The sequence below is a fragment of the Pleurodeles waltl genome, chromosome 12 (assembly GCF_031143425.1).
Source record: "Pleurodeles waltl isolate 20211129_DDA chromosome 12, aPleWal1.hap1.20221129, whole genome shotgun sequence".
Taxonomy (NCBI): domain Eukaryota; kingdom Metazoa; phylum Chordata; class Amphibia; order Caudata; family Salamandridae; genus Pleurodeles; species Pleurodeles waltl.
In genome coordinates, this window is record NC_090451.1 from 507,002,374 (window position 1) to 507,025,351 (window position 22,978).

The following is a 22,978-nucleotide window of genomic DNA, read 5'->3' on the forward strand; positions in this document are numbered from 1 at the left end:
GTGATCTTTGAAAGAGATTGGATCGGTGGAAGAGAGATGCTCTAGGGGAATTTGTGGTATGGAGAAGGAGATGTGTTCTACTGGTTAGTTTGCAACTGCATAAAAACTGCAAGAGGCCTGAGTTCTGTGTTTTAACAAATAGGAAGCATGCTGGCTTCTCTACTTGCCAAATTATTTGATCCTGGGAAAATTATCATCTCCCTTTGCCTCAGTTACATTACCTTCCAAAAAGGAGCATATTTAGAAACTAACTTTGGCAAAGCCATTAGGTCTTTACTTTGGAACCTACTGTATTTGCCAATGCTTTTTAACAATGCTGTGGAGCATTGACAAGATGCTGTGCAGCAGTGTAAAAAAAGATTTTAAAAAGCACCATGGCGTAGCTGCACCTTCTTGTAGGCTTGTGCGTGCTCTATGAGGCATTTTTAAGGCAGATGGTCCAGCAATTTGCTGTTTGATCCTCCACCAAAAAAATAAACTTGAAGACGAAGACTATGGGTGTGAGCAGTAAATTAATAAGAGAGGGCAGCAACGGCAGTAGAAATAGCACTGGAAGGAGAAGCACACAAATGAGAAAGTAGCACTGGGTAAGCACAGGAGGGCGACTGCAACGTGGAGTAGGCAGAAGAGGGACAAACACAATAAGAGGAAGGATTTAAAAGCAACCAAATGAGATGGGTAAGTAGTAGGCGTGGTCCAAACCCGCTGTAAGCTGATGACAGGTCTTTTGCAAACAGACTGCTTGTGCTGTCCGGTAGGCGAGACCTAAAAATCTAAAACTGCTCTTTTGCATGCATTCCTACTGTCCTTTTATGCAAAGGTAAGTGAACACAGGCAGATATCCACATAGAGCATGTAACTAAAATGGTTGATTATGGATAATAATTAAAATAAAGTTGCCACATGGTCAATTAGAAAAAGCATTAAAGCTTATCATCATCTTTCAGTAGGCCATCTCTTAGCCACCCTCATGCATGCATAAATGGGTGCTTTGTATGCTTCATATACAAAAGGTTGAACAACCTTTTAAGTTCTTCTGTGACTTTTAATTGAACTTTTTCAAACAGTTAACTATTTATTATTTACTTGTCTTGCAAATGACTGAGCACACCTATCATAATCTTCAGAGCAACACCATATGGCTATCCCTACACATTTGTTTTTGGGGATGTAGTCATGTAGCATTGCTTCACAGCCAGTTTATCCCTCCTTTTTACAATTAATCACTGGATCGTCTTTAGCAGTATCAACAAATTGCTGGGTTCTTTGTATGTATTAGTTCTTGCTCCTTCCAGTGATGACTGCCGTCTTATCTCAAATGTGCTTGCTACATAGAAAGTTATTGGGACGGTGTTCATGTTTGGGCTCTTCCAGCTTCAACCAATGTAGGGCAATTCAGTGTTTACTAACAGGAATTTACATAGAATATGGCCAGTACAATACTTACATTTTATATTTTCCTTAAATATTACCAGTAACTAAGTGAGGTGACAGTTCAATGGAGATTTCTATAAATGCTGAAAGTAATGTGGTCAGCTTAGCAGTACCCAATTTCCAAAATACAGAGGTTGGATCCATACCATATTTGTAGAACAACCACTGACCATGAATTATTTCCGTTTATATTTATTATATTAAAATATCTACGGCATGCATTGAGGCAATTTTCTGGCTATGTTCTCTCCTGCCATTTAGTGTTTGGAACATTGCAACGTGTTTTTTTTCCAAAGTCTTTGTTTCGGTTTCGGTTGTACAACAAGTAAGTTGTTACCGTGTACATTGAAAACACAAAACACATAAGAACTTTATCAAGTCACCCTAAAAAATGTTTGAGGAAAATATGGTGAGGGCTCTCATACTAGTTACAAGGTTATGGAACTGTCATTGCCATTGGTGTGGACAAAGAGGATCTGAATCATTGCTTGTTCCAAGAAGAGGATTCGATTCTTATATAATTCATTTTTCAAGCAGTCCAAAAGATAACGTGGTCCACCCAGAACAACACACCTAAGGCGCAAAAGCAAAATGTGTGTATCCACAGCACTGGATCGAAAGTAAACACGCGGGTAGTAAACACTAAGTATCAATCTCGGGTGATTGGCTGTCAAAAGTTCAATTCAAAAGCGTGGGCAGGTGTTGGATTGAGAACCAGAGCCATACAGCAGTTCAAAATCAAAATGATGATTGACTTTGAGAGAGTGTGCATCCTCGAAACACCATAAGAGGGTCTGAACATTTTTTAATGTAAAAAAGTCTGAAAACTGTGAGTACGTTTTCCGATGCTGAAATATCGAACCCTTCCAGCAGACAAAATTTATATTTCCCAGCAACCCTAAAAAAACAGAACGTGTTATCTAATGCTCCAAAAGGTTACAAAGTACACCACTACCCTTACACAAGAGAAAAGGAAGAGAACATTAATTTTTAAGTAAGCCATATCAGAGAAACTTAAAAATATAGTTGAGACATAAAAATACAAGAAAGACAGAGCAGTATATGGCCAGCTTTGTTCTATTACAAACACCAGTGGTAATATAGTCAGTCACCAGCTGCTCAGCTTGAATATATTCAGAATGGGTAGAGGAAGAGCAGTAGGCGAAATGTTAATACCAGAAGAAACATTGCATAAGTACCAGATGAATCAAATGAAGCAAGATTAATTAGATCCTTATCCTATTAAGACCACCACCAGACAAGACCCCTATCATTCGGGCATACAAAGAGCAGCTTTCTATTATAGTGTGACCATGCAGGTAGCGTAAGAAGCCTACATTTTTTAATAGACGTTTTTTCAAGTACAGACAAGACTTGTCAGGACCCAATATACTTTAATTGTCATGTTCCGTGAGATTCACATGTGGTAGACATGGCTTGTAGGACCGCGTTTATGCAAGGAACAGCGACTGACCTCCGGCTGGTAAAGATAATAAAAGGATTGATGCAACTGGGAAAAATACAGTGAGAGATGCTATCAACTGGTATATTGCAAATCCATGAGCTCAGAGTATCCATGGAAGGAAATGGGGGGTATTTTCCAACATACTGTTGCTCCACAATGAAGAAACAGCTACAGGAAATAAAACAAGAGGGGAAAACCGTTTCATATACTGGCATACTCTTCACATTAGATGCAGACCAATAAATATGGGCCTGTTGCTCCTTGGGCATATAAGGTCGGTGATTTCCGCTTTTAGGCCAGAGGTGCAGCTGCACCTTCTATGGAAACCTTTTGACAGGTAACATTTGTTGACAGCAAACGTGGGTAAATTGCTGGAAATCATAAAAAGGGATATTAAAACTACAAAATCCATGGTACCTTTTCGGCAGCAACACTTGCAATAAAATAAATGACTGAAATTCCGGCTAGGGACAAACCGTTAATACACAAGAGACATACCAACTGTCTGAGCAACAACAATTCAGACTGCCTCAGCTATATACTAGGTTTTGGAATCAATACCAGATACAGAGCCAGAGATCCCCCACTGATAGGTGTATCTGCTTCCTAACAGTCACTTGGTCCACTTTCCCTCCTTTCACATGACACTTAATGGGGGAAGACTTGAGTGGTTTCCACACAGATCAAGAAAAATCACTTCACATATCAGTACTTTCTGAAGTAAACCTCCAGAGGTGGGGTCATATACATATCAGCAGCACTGTGAATACCTCCAAGGGAATCACTACATGTCTTACACATTTAGCAAGTGTGTTACTTATCATCTAAATTTATCACTATCATGGGGAATCAAATATCATAAAAATATCTCAATTTATTATTTTTGTATTTACCAAGGTATAAATGAAGTCAAAACCTGCAAAATGAGATAAGCTAGATGTACAGCAGAACACAGGCAATATACATGTACATTATGAACACATAACATTAAAAGTCATTGTTCAGCTTGTTGTCTCATTTCTTGTGGGAAATTGTGCATTAGATCATATTATTATAGTTATAGTCCAGTCAGTGTCAGAAAAAGTCAAGGTTTAGGTCCCTGTAACAGGGTCGCGCTGACCCTGTTCCATGACGTTGCCGGAGACCAACAACCCGATATCCCGGGGGCATTGCCGAAAGCCGGGAAACAGGAACACCCAACTCTAACTCGGACGTCCGTGTTGAATTGGAAAAGGAAGACGGACAAAGCAGAATGCCGCTTATCCGAGAAGAGCAGGACCGGCGACGACCATGGAAGGAGATGTGAAAGAAGAGACGCAGGGCAGGCAGCCGACCGAGACGCCAGAGACGAGCACCGGAGAAGATGGGGAGTCGGAGACACCTCGAAGGGAGGACGCTCCGCCGACGGATAGGACTTTGGGCTACAACTCCGGAGGGACGTGGCTTTTGCAGGTATGTGCCTGATTGTCAAACCCTGCTGGGTATTATTGGTAGAAGGGAGGAAGCGCGGTTGGTGGTGGACAAACAGCGGGAGACAGGACAAGGAGACAGTCGGTATCGACATCTCCTTTATTTTTATTTTAGTTTCTAAATATTTTTCTTTGTTTGTCACTAACCTACACTACATTTTCACTGGTTGAAACGGGTCCTGTGAAGACAACAGGGTCTTAAAATATAGAGAGCCAATACTTTTGTTTTGTATAAAATAAGAGCACAACATCACAGAGGTTAAAATACTGGGAGCACTCGCTGAGTTTTTTTTGTTTCCCCACCACGCTCGCACACGCACTCCCTAACCCTATTATAAGAAAAGAAGAACAAGATTACTTACCGTATCCTTTGGTTTCTTTATTTTCTTTTGGTTGACTGGTCCCATCCTTCCGTCCTGATTCAACGACGGGGACTTATCCTCTGGAGAGACAACCCTAATAGAGAAAAGGGAAAAGAGGTGTATTAGACAAGAGAAGAAAGAATAAAAGAAAAGACAAGAGGTGGAAGAACAAAAGAGAAGACGAGAAGAGAGAGACGTAGAGACACCAAGAGAAGCAGGAGTGGAGAAACTCTATTAGAAAACAGCAGTAACCTCTGTGAACAATAAAGACAGAAATAACTCAAAGTATTAATAAAAGACAATTTCTGAATTATACAGTGGCTCCGCTAAAGGTATTAACGTCTCCAACCTGGCTTGATATCCCACGTCCTCTACAGTCCCCTTATTAAATCAACATGACCATCATCAGGACTTACATGTTAGTGAGCAGTTCTTTGCTTATGTCAAATTAATCATCATTTAATCCTCCGAATACCAATTCCAACCTGAGGCTCAGCTATTTCGATATGGCAACACAAACCCCATTGTTGTTACCTGTCAATAGTTTCACTATCGCATATTCCAGCAGCATTTTTAAAATCGCTACTCCATGCATAGCACTTTTTCAAGTGCAGGTACAAAAGAGCGGGGCATGCTCTTGGAATATGCGATGACAAAAATGACTTTGGGGGGGGGGGGGAATTAAAGTTGGTGTCAATTAACCAATACATTTCTATGCTAGAACTTTTGCTTTACTGTGTAATCAGGGGCACATTGTTGTGCAAGATGGGTGGTTGCCTTGGATACAAAATCAAAGGTGAATGATGTTAGACTATTGACAGGAAACCACCTAGGGCGCAATGATTTGTGTTGCCATATAAACATGGCTGTGGTTTTTGTTTGGAATTAAAATTTCATAACTGAAATGATGATCAATTGAACATTAGCAAATTACACACTAGGACAAGAATTGTCTCCACGTTAACACGCAAGTCCTGATGATGGTCCTGTTGATTCACTAAGGGGATTAAAACATTGACTCTTTCTGCCACCAGATGGACTATAATTATGATATGATCTAAAGTACATTTGGCCCCATAATGAGTGTGCCAATAAGCCCAACAATGACTTTTTAATGCGGTGTATATGGTATACGTATATTGTCATCTGTGTTCTGCTGTACACGTAGACGGTCTCATTTTGCTGTGTTTGTCATCATTTCTACGTTGTTTTGGTTATTGATAAATGAAAAAATAATAAATGGGGATATTGTTATACTTCCCTATCTGGTTGACTCGGATAATAAGGAACATGCTTGTTAACTTTGTAAGAAATGTAGTGATTCATTCTGGGGTATTTGCAGTATTGATGATTTGCAGGGTAGTGTATTAAAAAATCCCTCTATTCTCCTTTCTAGTGCTATATTGGCACCAAAGAGTTCAATTAAGGATGTACCATTGGTGCAAAGTGGAAAAGAGGAATATGTATTCTTTCTAATCTGCAAAAAGAAAGGTACATTATGATTGACCCTAACTTTCTCATCATTAGCGATCCTGGACTTTCTCCTCCTCATCAGATATGTGAAGACTATACAATTAAAGGTGACAACACCTCAGGAATTCATCTCCTTGTTGCAGGAAGAAGAATCCTGGAGGACTGCATATTCCTGTAGCAGACTGTGCAGGGAAATTACACTAGATAATAAGGCACTTAGAGAGTCTAGTATTCTGGTATCACTATCATGTTTTGTGTCATACATATAAAATATAATCAACCTGTGATGCAGTTGAGTATTTTCTTTGGAATAATATAAGATGCAGCACTGATTATATGCTTTCTTCTTTTAGACCAAACCGCTTGTGTCTGTCTTGAAAGAAATCTGTGATGTGTAAGTAGTTTTCCTCTGTTTCCTGTAAAGTTTCTAGTGCCTTTTTCCATCTAGATCACATTATATGTTTGACGGAACCTGGATGGCTTCTCTCCACCTCCTAGTGACTTTCTTCCTTTGAGAACTGAGAACTCTGCCTGTTTGCTTTGAACCACCAGTGCCTCTTTTGCCTTAATTTGCAAAATTATCACTTTGTTTGCAAATTTAGAGGGTTCTTTGCCATAAACCGAGAGTCTTTTTCTGAGAAAGCCAGATATGGTTTCCCCAAAGACTGTCATGCCTCTTTTACTTATGTTTCTGATGATTCCTTTGATCTGCACTAGGCTTTTTTTTTAAGCTATGCTGTCATTTATTCTCTCCGTGGTTACCCTGATATGTCTAAAAATAACCTGATATATTTTTTCCCTGACAACATCATATCTCTGTCCATGAATAATATTTGTGGGTACACCTTGATAACTCTGTGCCTGGAGGCCCTCCCTGAAATCTATTTATTAGAAGACTTTGATCGCTTGATCCTTCGTCTTGTAGTCTGTGTCTCTCCTTTCAGATCCATAAATCAGTGATATTAGGATAAGAGTTGGCCTTTCTGCAGCAAGTAAATAGTGGTTTGTTGGACTCTAGAACGAGGTGGGCGTAGAGGGAGGATTGCTTGGCATTTCAGTTTGACTCTTTAGGAGAAACCTGCTAACATCTTTGGTAATGTATTTGTTTTGCCTGCCAGGTGGAGCCTCAACAACTCAGAACAATATGCACTTCAGTATGTGGACGGATCCCAGGCCTACATTACTGAAACGGTGAGCACTCACCCTGTGATATTTTTTGGCTGTATCACAAAGAGGACATGTTGTAGGATCTGGATTGTAAGGGAAGGAGGTTGCTGTGATCTTTGATATTTTTTTATATGAAGGTACAGTATTATCACTATGATGGTCCTAATCATAAACTTCTCTGCAATAACCAGGTTCATCACAATCTTAGGTGAAGAGGAAGCAGGAGATTGCCCTGTTTCATGGTACTTGTAGGGTGCAGGTCGGAGGCTCTAGTGAAATCATTTGTTTCCCAAAAGTATTTGGGAGGAGATGAAAGTATGTAACCTTTCTGAGACCAAATGTTTAACAGACATTTTGATGTAATCACCTAGGTTATAGATTTAGTTTAAAAAGTGGAGCATTGGGGAGGGGACGTAGACAGAGGGTCGCTTCATATTCTCTGCTTTTTGCTTTCTCAGTTGAACCATTAGCCAACAGCATCAGATGACACCAGGAAATATGTTATTAACTGTGTGTGTGAAGTGACATGCACATAACTCAATACTTGGGATGTTTTGGCATGGGCAAAGAAACTGACCTCATACCGATCACCTTTGATTCCAATGCATACAACAATTATACTTTTGGTTGGTGTGGGCTGCATTGAAAAAGTGGAGAAAAGGAGACTATTGGGTAATGACAGACATTTTTGATAGGAAAGTTAAAACAAATGAGCAGTGTAAAGGAAAATTAAATTCAGGGGAAAAGTGAGACATCCTAAGCCCAAATTTGTCAGTGGGGTCTACTTCATCCATAATAACTGCAGTAACTGGGCAACTAGCAGCCTTTGAAAAATGTATCCAGTCATTCACAAGCTAAATGATTGATCTCAACCCCGTTATAGACTACTCTATGAAGCAAGATGATACGTTGTGATAACATCAAACAATGTGGGAGAAACCTTTAGGGAGAGAAACATAGCAGAAAGAAGGGGAGTCATTGTGGGAAGGCATTCCCAAAAATTGTTATAGCCCTCCAAACACCTTATACACTTATGTTCAGCTCATGGAGCATACCTCAGAAATTGCAACACATGTTTCTGAATACGTCTGGAAGATGATGGTCATGTGATGAGGAGAAGGGCATACAAGTGCACATATTGTAGAGATGCAGGAAGCTTACTTTTCTGCAAAACAGTATTTTGTTTTGTTTTTTAATGTTTTTTTTTAAATAATTATTTTTATTGTTAGCAACAGTTGCTAACAACAGTACATTATACACAAAGATTTTGCAGAGGATCGCGTTGTGTCCTGGAAAACAGTGTTTAGCCAGGTGCTATTTAGTTATGGTGCACTTTTCAGGAAGACCCTGAAGTGACTGTTTTAGATCTTGGGGACTGGAAAGCAAAGGGAATGTCAGCGGTTGCCCGGCTCAGCAAAGTTTGCAAGAGGAGGGATGTTGAACCAAGTAGAGTCCATGAATAACAGAGTGGCTCAATATAATGCAGAATTCTCTAGCTATGGAAATGTTTTGAATGAAACGATTTGTAAATGTATCCATATAGAGAAGCTTTTGTTGGCGCACATTGATGGATCTGGCAGGATGTTAACATGCCCCCGAGACTGATTGCTATCAACTTATTTAAGTATTTAACCATTTAAGATAGTGCCTGATGTAAGGTCTTGAGTGCAGTGAGGGTTGTACATTGGTAGGTGCCTATTTGGAAACGGGGTATGTAGTAGGTTTGTGTTATATTTTTGTTAGTCTAAAGGAGGAAAATAAAACATAAGCCTGGGGAAGAAATGAACAGAGTATTTTTGCTCTCACCAGGGGTATGAACGTGAGACTCAGTGAATGACGTCTTGTATGGTGAGCATGCATATGTTAGGCAAATTCAGTAAAACATTTCATACAAAAATCGGTGTTAGCTGACTTCATAAATGAATTCTATATAAATACAGTCGTTTTAAGGAGAAGGAGTGCAAGCAGGTCGACATAGAGAAGAGCATGTTATCATGCAGTACCTTCTACTGTAGAAAACTAAGGGCCTCATTCCGAGCTCCATTGTAATCCCGATTTGGGATTTTGTGGCCGAATGTGGGTTATAGTTTGTGCAGCGGAAAACAGCCCATCCAGTACTTTTTATGTTTACATTTTAGCAGGAAAAATCTTGTAAATTGTAAACAGGAAAAACTGCAAGAATAGCATGCAGTTATACTGCAGCCTGTAGTATTGCTGTTTACTATTTGCTGGCTGGAGTATTACCTCCCTTAAATATTGTAGCACTCATAACAGGCCTCTAAAGTTGTTACACTTCTTTCATGTGCTCCAAGGTAGCCGTAGATGGCATACAGCACATTATATCAGCAATAACTCCATATGGAATTATATCACCTGCAATTCAGAATGTCTCTGTGCATGGAATGATTGTGTCTGTAAACTCCAGACCCAATAATTCCATGCCTGGGTGCACCTGACCAGATTTGTGGATTGTGGAGAGTGTCCTGAAATTCCTATTAAATCAAGGGCTGCTTGCAGCGCTGCCCTGGCAGATTGACACCACCAGCATCACCAGGCCGTTGGCCGGCAGAAACGTGGCATAGCTGGCGGTCCGACCATGGCACGTTCGCCATGGTCGTAATATGGAGGCTGTTACAGTAGCCCCAGCCTCAAAGAAAGCACTGTTGAGGTGAAAGTTGGAGAACCATATCTGGGCAGAGCAATATCAGTACGTCCAAAGCCCACAGCTTCATTTAGCAATAGATGCCTCAATAACAAGTTGGGGCACTCATCTGCGGGAAATGGCACCAATTGCACTTTGGACTCAACATGGGCAGTCTCTACACATAAATGTGTTAGAACTAAGAGTGTTAAGACTGGTGTTAAAAGTATTCCTCACACTTGTCTAGAATCAGTAAGTATTCATAAAGACAGACAGTATGACAACTTTAAAATACATCATCAAGCAAGAGGGAACTAAATCCCAAATTCAGCCTCAAGATAGAGAAACATCTGTGGTATTGGTTATTGTTTTCTGGGGGTCACATTAAGTAGAGAACATGAACAAGGATTGCATAATTTGTGGGCAAATAGATATAAACTGTTGCAAGTGAGAGACACACTCCAGACAACTACACTAGTGTTTCAAAGGTGGTGACCTTCAAATGTAAATCTATTTGCAAAGCTGGAGTACACAAATGCCCCGCTCTTTGCAAGCAGGTGATTGTGTCCAGGAACCCAAATAGAACCACTTTTGATGCCATTGTCTGGGATATTTTTCTGCAACTTTCCACAGATTCCATTACTACCCAGAATCCTGTGGAAAATTAAATGGGATCTCTTTCATCTCATTGTGGTTGCTGTGGCGTGAGTCAGGCAGTTATAGTAAATATACCTGTGGGACCTATTGGTGGACAAAATTATTCTTCGTCATTCCACCTGAATGAAAAGGTCTATCTTCTAATTTTTTTTGTTTTGCCCTCCACTCCAGTGGGTATTGCATACTCTGGTTGATAAACAATGTTTATAATTTTAAGAGATCAAAAATTGGTCCAGCCTTTTCTTTCTGTCCCTTAGCGACAGAAGTAAAAGTGCTACTATTCCAAATCAAGGTATCTGCTGTTGCATTTCTTCCTCCATTACATTATATGGTTCCAAGGCTGCACTGCTACTACAACACATAGTGAGAGCTGTCCCAATAAGGGGCATGGCAGAAACTGAAGCTCTGTTTGCGGATGTACTACTTCAGACATATGTAAAGATGCAACTTGGACACCTATGAACACATTTACGAAGCACATCGTACTTCAATATTCCGTCCAGATGGGAGACAGCAGTTGGGCAGGCAGAGCAACACGATCTTTGTCACTAAACTGAACCACCTCACACTAATGTATTGATTATTGTAAGCTGCTATACTAATTGTAACTGAAGCACGCAAATCTTTAAAAGATCCAATGATAGAGAAGAAAAAAAGTTACTTACCTATTTATACTGTTATCCAAAATTGATATCTTTGATATATTTGCATACATTCCACCCCCTGCCTTCTAAGGCTTTAATTACTATTACTTGCTTAGAAAATCATAGCAGTGGAGCATCCTGGGAGAGAAGTGTCTTTCTCTCTCCAGTTACTGGACCAAAGTTCAGGCCATAAAATGAGGTGCATAGACTACCTGTAGTCTGCGGTTTCTTTCTTACATTGTTTGAGTATATGTGTTCCCCGGTTTGTTAACATTGATGACAGAGGGTTGCTAGCTTGATGCTGGGGAATAATGTAAGCATGTGAATCTATGAAAGATGGCAAATGTTGAAGAACTGCAGTTACAGATAAGAAACCCTATTCTTCTCTACTCTGCTTTAGGATGTGGAATTATATCAATGTCCTGGGTTACCCTGAGGTGGGATGGGACCAGTTTTTGCCCTTGCAAGCTTACTATGAATGTTTTTCTTTTCCTAGAATCGCATGGACATCAAGAACGGAAGTATTCTTCGACTCAGCACTGCTCCGGTGTGAAAAATATTCCACATCCTTACTAAGTTAATTGTTTCCAGCCTGTCCTCCTTTAATTCTTTTGTTTTTATCTTTTTCATTAGGTCATTCTCTTAATATTATTAGCACTATACATTTCACTATGTCTCTAGTATGTTTGAGCTCTAAAGCCATTGTTTCCTCTGTCAAACTTTACATTTTCTGTGTGGCTCCTATTCCCTCTGTTTAGTTTGTTTTCTACCTCTAGTGCCTATTCTTCTTTTCTTTCTCTGGCTCCTGCTTTTTCTCTCGAGCTCTAAGTCTTCCTCTTTTTAGCTCTGTTTCCTCACTCTCGCTCATGTTTCCAACTGAACCCCATGTTTCCACTCTCGAACTGTTGCTTCTTCCCTGCACTGCCTCATGTTCCTAACTTGCGTACCCTTTCTCTAACCCTTGATTCTTTTCTGTAGCTCATGTTTATTCCCTATTGCTCTTTTCTCTCTCTAGCTCTTGTTTCCCTCTTTTAGCTTATGCATGCTTCTTCTACCCCTTGTGCTCGTTTCCTCACTCTAACCTCTACATCATGTTCTCTCCCTCTGGCATTTCTTTCTCCCTCTATGTCCTCAAGATCTAGCTCTGGTTTTGTTTCTATATCTCGTTTCCTCTTACTAGCCTTTTGTCCTTTTCCATAGGGCGTATTTTCTCTGTTAATTCTTATTACCCCTTCTAAATCTTTGTTCCCTTAATCTAGCTTGTGTTTCCTCTCTCAAGTTCTTTGTTTCTTCCTTCAGCTCTTGTGTCCTCCTTTTATATGTTGTTTTCTCCATCCAGTTCTTCTTCCCCCCACTCTATTTTCCCATTTCTCGACATGGTTTTTTCTTTTTAGTCTTGTTTTTTTTTTTCTTTAATGGTGTGATTTCTCTCGACAGTTTTTATTCCCTTTCTCTAGCGCTTGTTACTTTTACTCAGTCTCTTATTTTTTATTTTCATTACTTTTTCTAATGCTTGCTTTCCTCTCTCTCTCACCCTAGATATTATTTCAGACACTCCAATTTTGCTCCTATTTTCCTTTCTTTTTTGAAGTTTTCTTTTCATTTTAAACAACGCAGGCATATACAAAGTGTCAACACTGTAAATACAGCTGGATAGAACACACACATGACAGTCAGTCGTCATCACATGTTGTACAGCCTTATAGTCCAACATCATCTTGGCAATGGTGCCAATACATGTTGCACAACTATCTACCCAGGGTAACTTCGACATTTTGGTGAAGGCCTGCTAAATAGGAATGGAGTGGGACCCATATGTCTCTGGGTCTCGAGGAGAGTGGGAGGAGAATGCTATAGTTTTCTGCATGTTCAGAATAGGTGGTGAGTTCCTGGAGCCATTAAGCATATCTAGATGGGGTCTGGAGCTTCCAGACCATGCCAATTCTGTGTTTCCCCAAAGTAGTGCAAGGGCTATTAGTTTGCAGTAGGGTTTTGGAACATCTTTGACATAGCCAAGGAGTGCATCAAGGGGTGTTATGTGTTTACCTGCAACAGTCATTGCCTTTAATCTGGTAGTGAGTTTTTGCCAATAAGATGATATGTCAGGGCAGGTCGTATGGAGAAATGTGACATTGGGAGTCCCACATCGCCAGCAGTTCAAATTAGGGGGCAGACTGTGTCTTAACTTGGCAGCGGGGTATAATATGCCCTATGCAGGAATTTGAGGTGTAAAAATCTGAAATGGCCAGTGAAGGATATGGTTTGGGTCTGTTTGCAACAGTATGCCCATTGTGTTTCTGTGAGGTCGTGCCCAAGCTCCTACTCCCAGCTGGATTTGATGTGCACGGACATTTGTGGAAGCATGGCTGTAAAGGTGACATAAGCCTGGTTATGATTTATTGGTGTGCGTAGAATTTAAGAAGAGAGTGGTTAGCAGTCGACGCTCCGTCTGTTCATCCAAGGAAGATTGGTATAGGTGCTACATAGCCCTGCATAGCTGATGGTATGTCAGTATTTGCAGCGGATTACAAGTATTGCAGCGCAAGTAATTGGTGTATGAGTAAGCCTTTATTTATGAGCAGATCTTAGAGTGTATTCAATGCTAGCTCAAGCAGCAGCTTTTGCACTCCCCGTTCCACCTGAAGGGGCAGTAAGGGATTATTTATAGTGGAATGTGCAGGGAAAACCCTGCTGCAACATGTGCATGATCTGCCAGTCTGGTCCATACCCAGTGCATACATCCGACCGTGTGTATTTTGTCCCACGGTCACTGGAGCTTTAATAGTATTGCTAGTGGTAGTGGTGTGGAGTGGGCTAGCCCCGTCTCCACGTTCAGGTAGGGAGGGCGTCTCTTGTCATGAATCCAGTGGAGTGCATGCTGTGCCTGCGCTACAAAACAATAGATTTAAGGGTTGGGAGCAGTGAAACCACACATCTTGTTTGTCGGCCCATGCAAGTCTTAAAATAATCGTTTTAAGTTGGTTAAAAAATGCTCTGGTAAGTGGAATTGTTATGTTTTGAAAGAGGTGCAGAAGCTTAGGGAGGATCATCATTTTCATGAAGGTCACCCTATCTGCCACCGATAATGGCAGTTTGATCCAACTGTTCATCATATCGGTTATGATGGCTATACGTCTCACATAATTTATCCCGTGTGAGGACTGTGATGTCGGTTTGGTAGTATATACAAGGTATGGAGCCGAGTCAGTCTGCCAGGTGAGCAGTTAATGTAGTGTGAGCTGTTGAGTATGTGGTGTATGAGGCATCAAAATGGATTTCATCTAGTTTATTTTGTAGGCCAGAGCAAACGCAGAATCATGTAATTTCATCTAATATGGGTCTAAAGTGTTGCAATGGTTGACTGATTATAATAGGATATAATTTGCAAACATGACAGTAATAGTCGTGGTGTTCCAAGTGTTATGCCACAGTGGTGGTGATCCTTACAGAGAATACGGGGTAAGGGCTTCATCACTAAGACAAAAATAATGTGGGAAAGGGGTCATCGCTGTCTGGCCCCTCAGCTAATAGGAAACAGCCCGAGAGGTGGGAATTGATCCTAACCTTGGCCGTGGATCTGGAGTAGTGTCATGTTAGCCATTTAAAACAAAAACTCCCATAAGCACAGTCACGGTCAACATGTAATTCCATTCAATCAAGTCAAAGGCTTTGGCAGTGTCAAGGAAGGCTTCACCTACCAGTAAATTGTCATCTATTTGGTAACTTATCGAGAACAGGGTGTGGAGATTGTCAGCAGTAGGTCTACCGGGGGAATAAACCTGATTGGTCCGGTCGCATCATGCTAGGCAGTAGTGGGAGAAGGCAGTTAGCAATAATTTTGGCCAATATTTAGTTATCTGCATTTGTAAGGGAAAGGGGCTGATATAAATCACAGTGATGTGGAGATTTACCGGGTTTGAGTTTGCGCATGTGGGGCGTATAATACCAGCTAGTGTTTTCCCTGGCTGATCACCCTCATCATATTAGCAGGCTGTGAGGTCATTGTTAAGAAATTTCACCTCTGTCTAGGCCCCTGTGTGGAACTCCACTTTTTTTAAGTGAAGTTTGGCTAGTTTAGGAGGCCTTGGTCTACCATCACCCTCAATTTGAGCTGTCAAATTTCAGATTTTAGGTGGTCAAGACTGGTGTCTATTGATTTATGTGAGTTGTGCGCTTTGGAGCTATAGTCCTCATGGATCACCGCCTTAAGAGCTTCAGATAGGAAAGCCACAATTGCAACTGTATTCTTGTTAAGTTCGAAATACAAGAGTATAGTGGTGCAAATTTTACAAACAAATCCTGCTTCTAACAGTGCCTGTGGTCAGAGCCTCCACATGCCACAGGGATGGGAAGAGACAGGGCTATTCAGTGACAATATGGGTGGGGAGTGATCAAACAATGATCTGGGCAGATATGCTACGGAGAGAAACCAACCTGCCATGTCCTTAGAGCCCAGCCAATAGCCTATCCTGGAGTGGGACCCGCGGACCGCATAATAGGAGAAATATATGATGCTTGTGCTCCTGGTAGAGATGTATGAGTAGGAAGTGGGAAAGGACTTTTTTAGGTCTGGCCCGAGTAGTATTGGTTCTTTGTGACATGCAACCTTTGTAATCTAGATGTGGTTGCAGCGTAAGATTGAAGTATTCACCCCAGATTATGGTGCATAGTGAGATTGTAGTGAGATTTCATTCAACAACTGGAAAGAATTTGGGATCATCTATGTTTGACCCATAAATGTTCAGTAGTCTGAAATGTATACAGTTGATCAGTCCTTGCACCTGAATATATCTGCCCTGGTGATCCATCTTGTGAGTGAGAGGTCTGAATGACGTTCCCCTGTTTATCAGAATAGCAACCCCTCTAAAATAGATTGAGTAGGAGGAAAAGTATCTACATATACTCAGTTTGCTAGTGAAGCTACTCTCTTATGGCCTAGTTCGGTATGTTTGTTGGAGAAATACAATGTCAACCTTATGTTACGTGAGGTATGTCAGTATGAGGCGTGAGTTATTAATCCCTCTGACATCCCATGACATACATTTGATCAGAGTTGTTGGGTCTGTGGCATGAGGCACAGGAGTACCTGGTATTGTAGTGGTAGTAAGGGGATGGCACCCATACTGTGTTGATAGGCACTATGCATGTGTGTTCTCTGTTGCCAAGCATGTGTTTATTGTGCCTGAAGACCGATCCCTCCTCCCCCCTCCCACATCAATCCCGAACTTGTCAACTGAAGGATTCCTCCCACTAAACAAAACTGGTTGTCATAAAATAAAACCATATGCTTTCAGTTCAGCATAGTTACGATTAGCGCTCAGTACTCTGAGATCGAACAGATGACCTTGATGATTATCTGGTCCCAAGCATGCAATACACAGCAATAGCCAACCCCTCGTTGATGAGTGTGCGGAGTGCAGCTGGTTGGATAGCATCCCTAAATGTCTCATATAGGGACCCTATCGATCATGGTTTCGCCATCATCCTCTCCAAGTCTCGGACATTGTTGATTCTATATCATCAAAGATGCTGGAAGGTGAGGTAGCGTTCTGTGATGTGGGTATATTCTCCTGTCTGGATAGTTGCTTGGCAAGTTTGTTGTTGTCCAAGATTTGAGTTTTTCCATCAAAAGTGATGCGAAGTGTAGCCGGATAGAACATGGCGTATGGTATCTCCATCTCTCACTGTCTTTATTTAGCGGGGTGAAATTTCCTATGAGCTTCTTGGACAGGTTAAGTGAAGTTTGGGTAGAAGGAGATTGCAACATTGTTATAGCTTATGTTACGTTTTTATCAGTGCACCGGCAATATTTTATCTCTGTCTCTATATTTAAGCATTTTTGCAATGATTGGGTGTAGCAGAGGCCCTAGCACTACTGTGGGAGCAAGAGAACAATGAGCTCTCTTGACCATAAACATCTGAGACATTTTTCACGGCTGAGCTTTGCAGTTATCAGTGCTCTGACTTGTGTTTCTGCTATTGGCATGTGTGCGGTTCCAAATTGTCTGTTTTGGCTTTGAGCTTGTGGATCTCTTGTTGGAGATCTTTGCGCATCTCAGCTGCTAGCTTGTTGTCTTCCACATCAGAGATGCTGCGCTCTGCCTGGTTATTCTAGAGGTTTCGGTCTAGCCTCCCTTTCACATCATCGAGCCTCTGTGAAGGTGAGTCTCTTTTCACGGTAAAGGTGGCTAAACATTGTTTCATTTCAAGCAAAAGCATTCTGAGATCAGTAGGATCCTCCAAAGCAGCATCCGGGGCAATGCCGGCAGAGTCCTCCATGTCATGATTTTTCTCTAGTCAGTGTGTGCCCTTTTGAGCACTTTCAAAAGTTAGTTTAGGTTGCCTGACATCGGACTTGCCCATTATCAGGAGTGATGTGTGATCTTGCTACCTTGAGTCTCAGAGCAGAGTCGCTGCACCAGTACAGGGAAATATGCCAGAGGAGGAGTGGCAGTCTGGGTGAATTGTTAATGGCAGACACCCCGGCACCTAAGCAGTATGAGCTTACCAATGGTGATGCAGTTTCCCCACTCCAGGTTGGTACCCCAACACCGGGCAAATGGAGGGTGGGGGCAGGAAGGGAAAGCAGGCCCAGTTATGCCGTATGCATGTTCCTTTGCGCTCAGGGTGAATTGCAATTGCAAAATGTCCCAGCACCCTCTGCAGCACAGTCCTCCAGAGGCCAGTGCGGTCCCCACGGTCCAAGGCGGCACGTCAGCTCTGGGAAAAGTTCAGATGGGTGATAGGCACACGATGTATGGAGGAGGCACAGGTCTAGGTAGTACGAGTGTCGGATCCTCTGCCAGGGGCAATCTCGGCATGTGTGCCCATGCAGGCTACATGGGCATGGCTGACCCACTGGCACTGGGCAGAGCTCACCTGGAACTTTGGGAGATTAAGCAAGCAATGTGTATGTTGGGGAGCCACCAGGTCTCCCTGCTCCCACGAGGTTGGCATGGGACCAGGATATCTGGTCACGACAACTGTGGGAGGCAGCTGCAGGGGTATTGTTGTGTTCCTGCATGCTAGGCTTCAACAACTACGGGCTGAGCAGTGGTAATGAAACACACAGACACTGGTTGTAATGTTAACACCAATGAACATGAGGTACGCTCCCCGGGCCCATTTATTTACTTCTGTGTGACCTCATCTCAGCGACCATTGCTGGTGATAAGAACAGGGTCGAATTAAACAACTCCCCTGGGAAATATCCACAGTCGGGATGGTCCATCCCCAACATAACATTCCTCCTTTACCCAGATGTTAAAACACAAAGAAACAAAAATAACAAATGAAAACTGGTTGCATAAAGAAAATGCCATGCATGGTATCATAATGTAGAAACTTGATAAACTTGGGTAGAGAGAGAGAGAGACAATATTGACATGTTACCATAAACAAACATGCACTGGCATCCAGTTTCACAAACAAATCAATTTAATACAAAATCATTCCAATTGGAAGACTTCACGGGGCATGGCCTGAGGTGGTGTCTTTTGGTTCCTTGCTGCCTGGGAGTTCCACCCGTGAATCTTGACTCTTCCTTCTGCAGACCCCCACCAGGAACTGATGATGGGTTCACTCTGTCCTCTGTTGTGTTTTCACTGGACACAGAAGAGCTCACAGGCACCTGACATCCACCAGCCTCCTGAAAGCATGCCATCACTGGTACTGACGACGGACTTCTCGGGACCCTGGATAGCAAACAGTGCTCACTGTTTTCAACATCATCTCCTGTGGGTATCAATGAGGGACTCTCAGATGTGTTCACTGGTTGCCTGTATGACTTGAACAATGATATATGTCTCATGACAGTATTGTTGTATTTCTGGGCAGTTATCATGTTTCCTTTTACAGAGGTCATGTACCAAGGGTGAACCTCAAAAGGCAGCTGGAATTGACTCCATGGTTACCTATTCCAGACTTGCACTAGATCCCCGACCCTGAGAATCCTTCTTCTGGCATGTCTGGTTCAGGACATCCAGTCGCTTTGTGCCTGACACTGGCATAGGGCTTCGGCCAACTGGTTTCTTAATTGTGATGGTCCTTCTACATGAGGAATGGTGCCACTCAGTGTCTGGTTCATGCTTAGAAACGTATGGAGGACACATCCATGTTCTGCACATTGGCTAAGGCAATGTTGAGTACCTTGTTTAATGTTCATATGAACCTTTCGGCCTCGCCATTGGCTTGGGGCCAACAGGGTGTGATCTTACGGTGATGAATGCCACGGGACTGCAGATACTCAGGAAATTCCTGGCTGGAGAAAGGGGGACCATTTTCGGTGCGAAGTTCTTTAAAAAAAAAAATGGTTGACCATTACCTTTTTCAGTCGTGCATTTGTCTGGCTGAATATTGTCTGGCTGGCTGTAGTTGATTCGATGATCTGGACTTCCAGATACTTTGAAAAATCATCTATGATGATCAGCATGTGTCTGCCATCAGACAGGCTTCCTAAATCAGCACTGGCCCAGTACCATGGAACAGAGGGAATGTCCTCTGTAATGATGGGTGCTGGCAACTTAGCCGAACCAGCAGCTTGACACTATGGGTCTCACTGTTCATTCCACTATGCCATACAGATTAGGGAACCACACCTTGCACCTAAGTCGAGATGTGGTCTTAACAATCCCTTGATGAACAGCTTGAGTGAGGTCAACCACCTGTTGTTGCAGAGTTCTCGGAATCACTAAGTGAGGCCCTCTCCTCAAATACCCTCAGGAGATACAGCTAGCTCTAGTTAAACATTATGTAATGAAGCTGGTGTCAACTTCACTTCCTCCGTCTGATGGGAAACTTTCTGAGTGAAGGTGTTTCCGTTTCTGGATACAACTGCAGAGATGGCGACCTGGAGGCATTCGTCCCTGGTAGTGGACTGAACAAGCACCGTTAGTGAAATGGGCAGCGGTTGAGTCCGCTCTATTACCAGCCAGACGTATTCCTCCACTTCTTTGACATCTGACTCCTCCTCCACGGTGGCCGGCCTGGCATGTCTTAACAAAAAGTCAGCAGGATTTTGTGCACTAGATCGATACACTACAGAGAAACTGTATGCCTGCAGTTGGAGGATCCATTTCTCAATCCTTGGGGGTGGATTAGAGGATGAACCAATGAAAAGAGGAACCAGTGGTTTGTGGTCCATATGAACTGTTCATGGTTGACCATAGAAGTATTTACGGGGATTGTCTTAAGGATGTCCTGTGCTATAATATTAACCAACGCCCGTATCGATTAGTGTTGCCACCTGAGGGCCTGGTAGGAGGATACTGCATTTGGGAATGTGCCTTCGCGGATGTCCACTGGGTTGCAGGGCATGGATGATGTGAACATCTTCGCACATGTCTTCTTCTTCATCCGGCATTGTGGGAGTCTGCATGACGTCGGCTGCCTTGAGTTTCTGCACTTTCTGGGGTGTCGATGATCGGCACAGTGTGGCAAAAAAAATTGGGCTTGTTGCAGGACGAACACCTTTTTCCCTGAGCAATGCAGGGTCCTCGATAGATAGTTCAGCCACACCTGTAACACGTCTTGGAAGCCAGATTTGATTTAGGACATGGTTTCTTTTTCTCAGTGCCCAGGGTAGCCACTATGTTCACTGGCTTTGCCTTCACCTGACATTTTAGAGCTGTTTCCATTTGCGCTGCTCTCATTTTGGGCCGTTCTTTAGACTGATCCATCTACAGTGGGACCACTGCCTGCTCTGAAAAAAATCTTTCAGCAAGCATTCACGAGTGGGAAGGGGTACTGTGGGTCCCCCCTCCCATTTGCGAATGGCTTACCACCAATTTAAAATTGGTGGTAATCTGCAAATGTTTTGCAACCTTATTTTGGTCTCAAAACATTTGTACGTACCTTTCGGATTCGGTATTAGGAAGGGATGCCCTGAACACGCCCCTTCCTAACGAGTAGTCTCGAGTGACTCAATCCTTATTTCAGTCAGCGCTTGGAAAACATGCGCTTTACAAATCATGTATAATAATACTAATAATGATAAAGTCAGCTGCTCCAAGGCTGGCCTAAGAAGGATGCCTGTTACTCGGGGCTGCATATGTAAGTAAGATGGGGATGTTCATGCTGGATTTTGAAGGATTTTAAGCTCCAATCTCAGGAACAGGTCGTTTACATTGTCATCTTTGCTAGGCGCCCTCTAGCGGCCTCCCTCCCCAGTTTCTTTTCTAGTCACTGTCCCACTTCATTCGCTGTTGTCCTTGCTTTTTACCTCTCTGTAATATCCACTTATTTCATGTTCTTGGAATTCTTTTTTCATTCATGTGCTTACTCTTTTTTTTTGTTTTTTTTGCATACTATTGCGTTTTGGTGTTTAATGCTAGCTTTTCCTCCTCCTCTTCCATACTAGCATCCTGTATTTCCTCTATCATTCTCTCTCTTCCTTCCTCTCACATTAGTTTTTTCCCATTCTCTCTTGTTCTTTACCTTCCTCTACCTTCCTCTACAGCCATGTAATTTCCTGTTTCCTGTCTGTAGCTCTTTGTCTAGCTGATCTTACTCTGTTTAGGTGGTTGCATCTTTATCCTGCACAAACTAAACTTCACACTCCTACTCTCTTGATTACTTCAACCTCCATGACTTGCTTACTCACTCCCCTCACCTGCTCACTTTATTTCCTTTTTCCTATATTTTATTTGTTGACTAATAGTCATAATTCGAATTGTCTTTCCTCTGTGCAACTAATCGAACATATGGCATCACTCTGCCCTCCTTTAATAATTCCAGCCTGGCTCATTTTTTTCTGGGTGTCTGCAGATTCTGGACTGATTATTTCAAGTCTTGCATCTTATTATTGACTAATGTTCCCCTCCTTGGGCATTCAGCTGTTTTGGTTTGATTTTCTGTTGCTCTGGGTATGTCATTTATGTAGTCTAATTTCTCCTCTCTTTAGATGTGTGATCACTCTGGCCTTCCTTGCACTAGGTGTTTGACCTGCTTTTGCTTTAGGTATGTGGTTCCATCTAATGCACCTTTGCTGTAAATATGTGATTTTCTGTCATAATTCCCTCTAGCTTCTTTATAATCATGCTAATTTCAGTTCACAGTAACCATTTCTTCACCTGATCTAATCTTCCTTTTTTCCTGGCAGGATCAAGAAGCTCTGAGACTCTTAAGCGGGGCTCAGAGCAATAACCAAGATGTGAAGTCTGACTCTCTAAAGAAGCTCGCCACCCTATCCTCTGACATCACATTCGCTCAGGAGTTCATCAGCAGGGATGGACTCCAAATTCTATTCCAGAATGTGGAAGAAGGAAATGAGTATGTCTTTTGTCCTTTAGTATTTTATCATCACCCCTTAAACCCTCCTTTTCCTTTTTTGATCTCCAGTTGCACTTGCAAGCACTGACCCCATAAAATCTCAAAAGCATTTCTGGGCATTTGGCAGTGTATGTCTGACCTCCCCCAGATCCACGCATAACTGGCAGCAGTTCCTTTCTGCCCGCTGGCTTCTTCCTGTGAATTCTCTTGGTTTGACTTAGTGGCTCTCATAGTCTGTTGTTTGGCAATAACTGTTGTCTCTCACAATGTACACAATAGTATCCATGCTTACCATGTCTGATGGCTTAAATTCTTGTATCCTAGTAAATTCTGTCTATGGAACCTGGAAATACTGTAGCCACAATCTATTCCCTTTATTTACACTTGATAGCATCCAT

The 22,978-nt window shown here is 42.2% G+C and overlaps 1 protein-coding gene across 2 annotated transcripts in view; it reads left to right on the plus strand.

The window, feature by feature from the left end:
- Positions 1 to 22,978, plus strand: part of ELMO3 (engulfment and cell motility 3) — a 284,505-nt gene that overhangs the window by 47,010 nt on the left and 214,517 nt on the right. For both annotated transcript variants that reach the window (XM_069217282.1, XM_069217281.1), the window contains exons 3-6: positions 6,557 to 6,597; positions 7,322 to 7,394; positions 11,809 to 11,859; positions 22,411 to 22,580. In XM_069217282.1, coding sequence (XP_069073383.1) covers positions 6,557 to 6,597; positions 7,322 to 7,394; positions 11,809 to 11,859; positions 22,411 to 22,580 — 335 coding nt within the window. The remainder of the gene's footprint in view (positions 1 to 6,556; positions 6,598 to 7,321; positions 7,395 to 11,808; positions 11,860 to 22,410; positions 22,581 to 22,978) is intronic.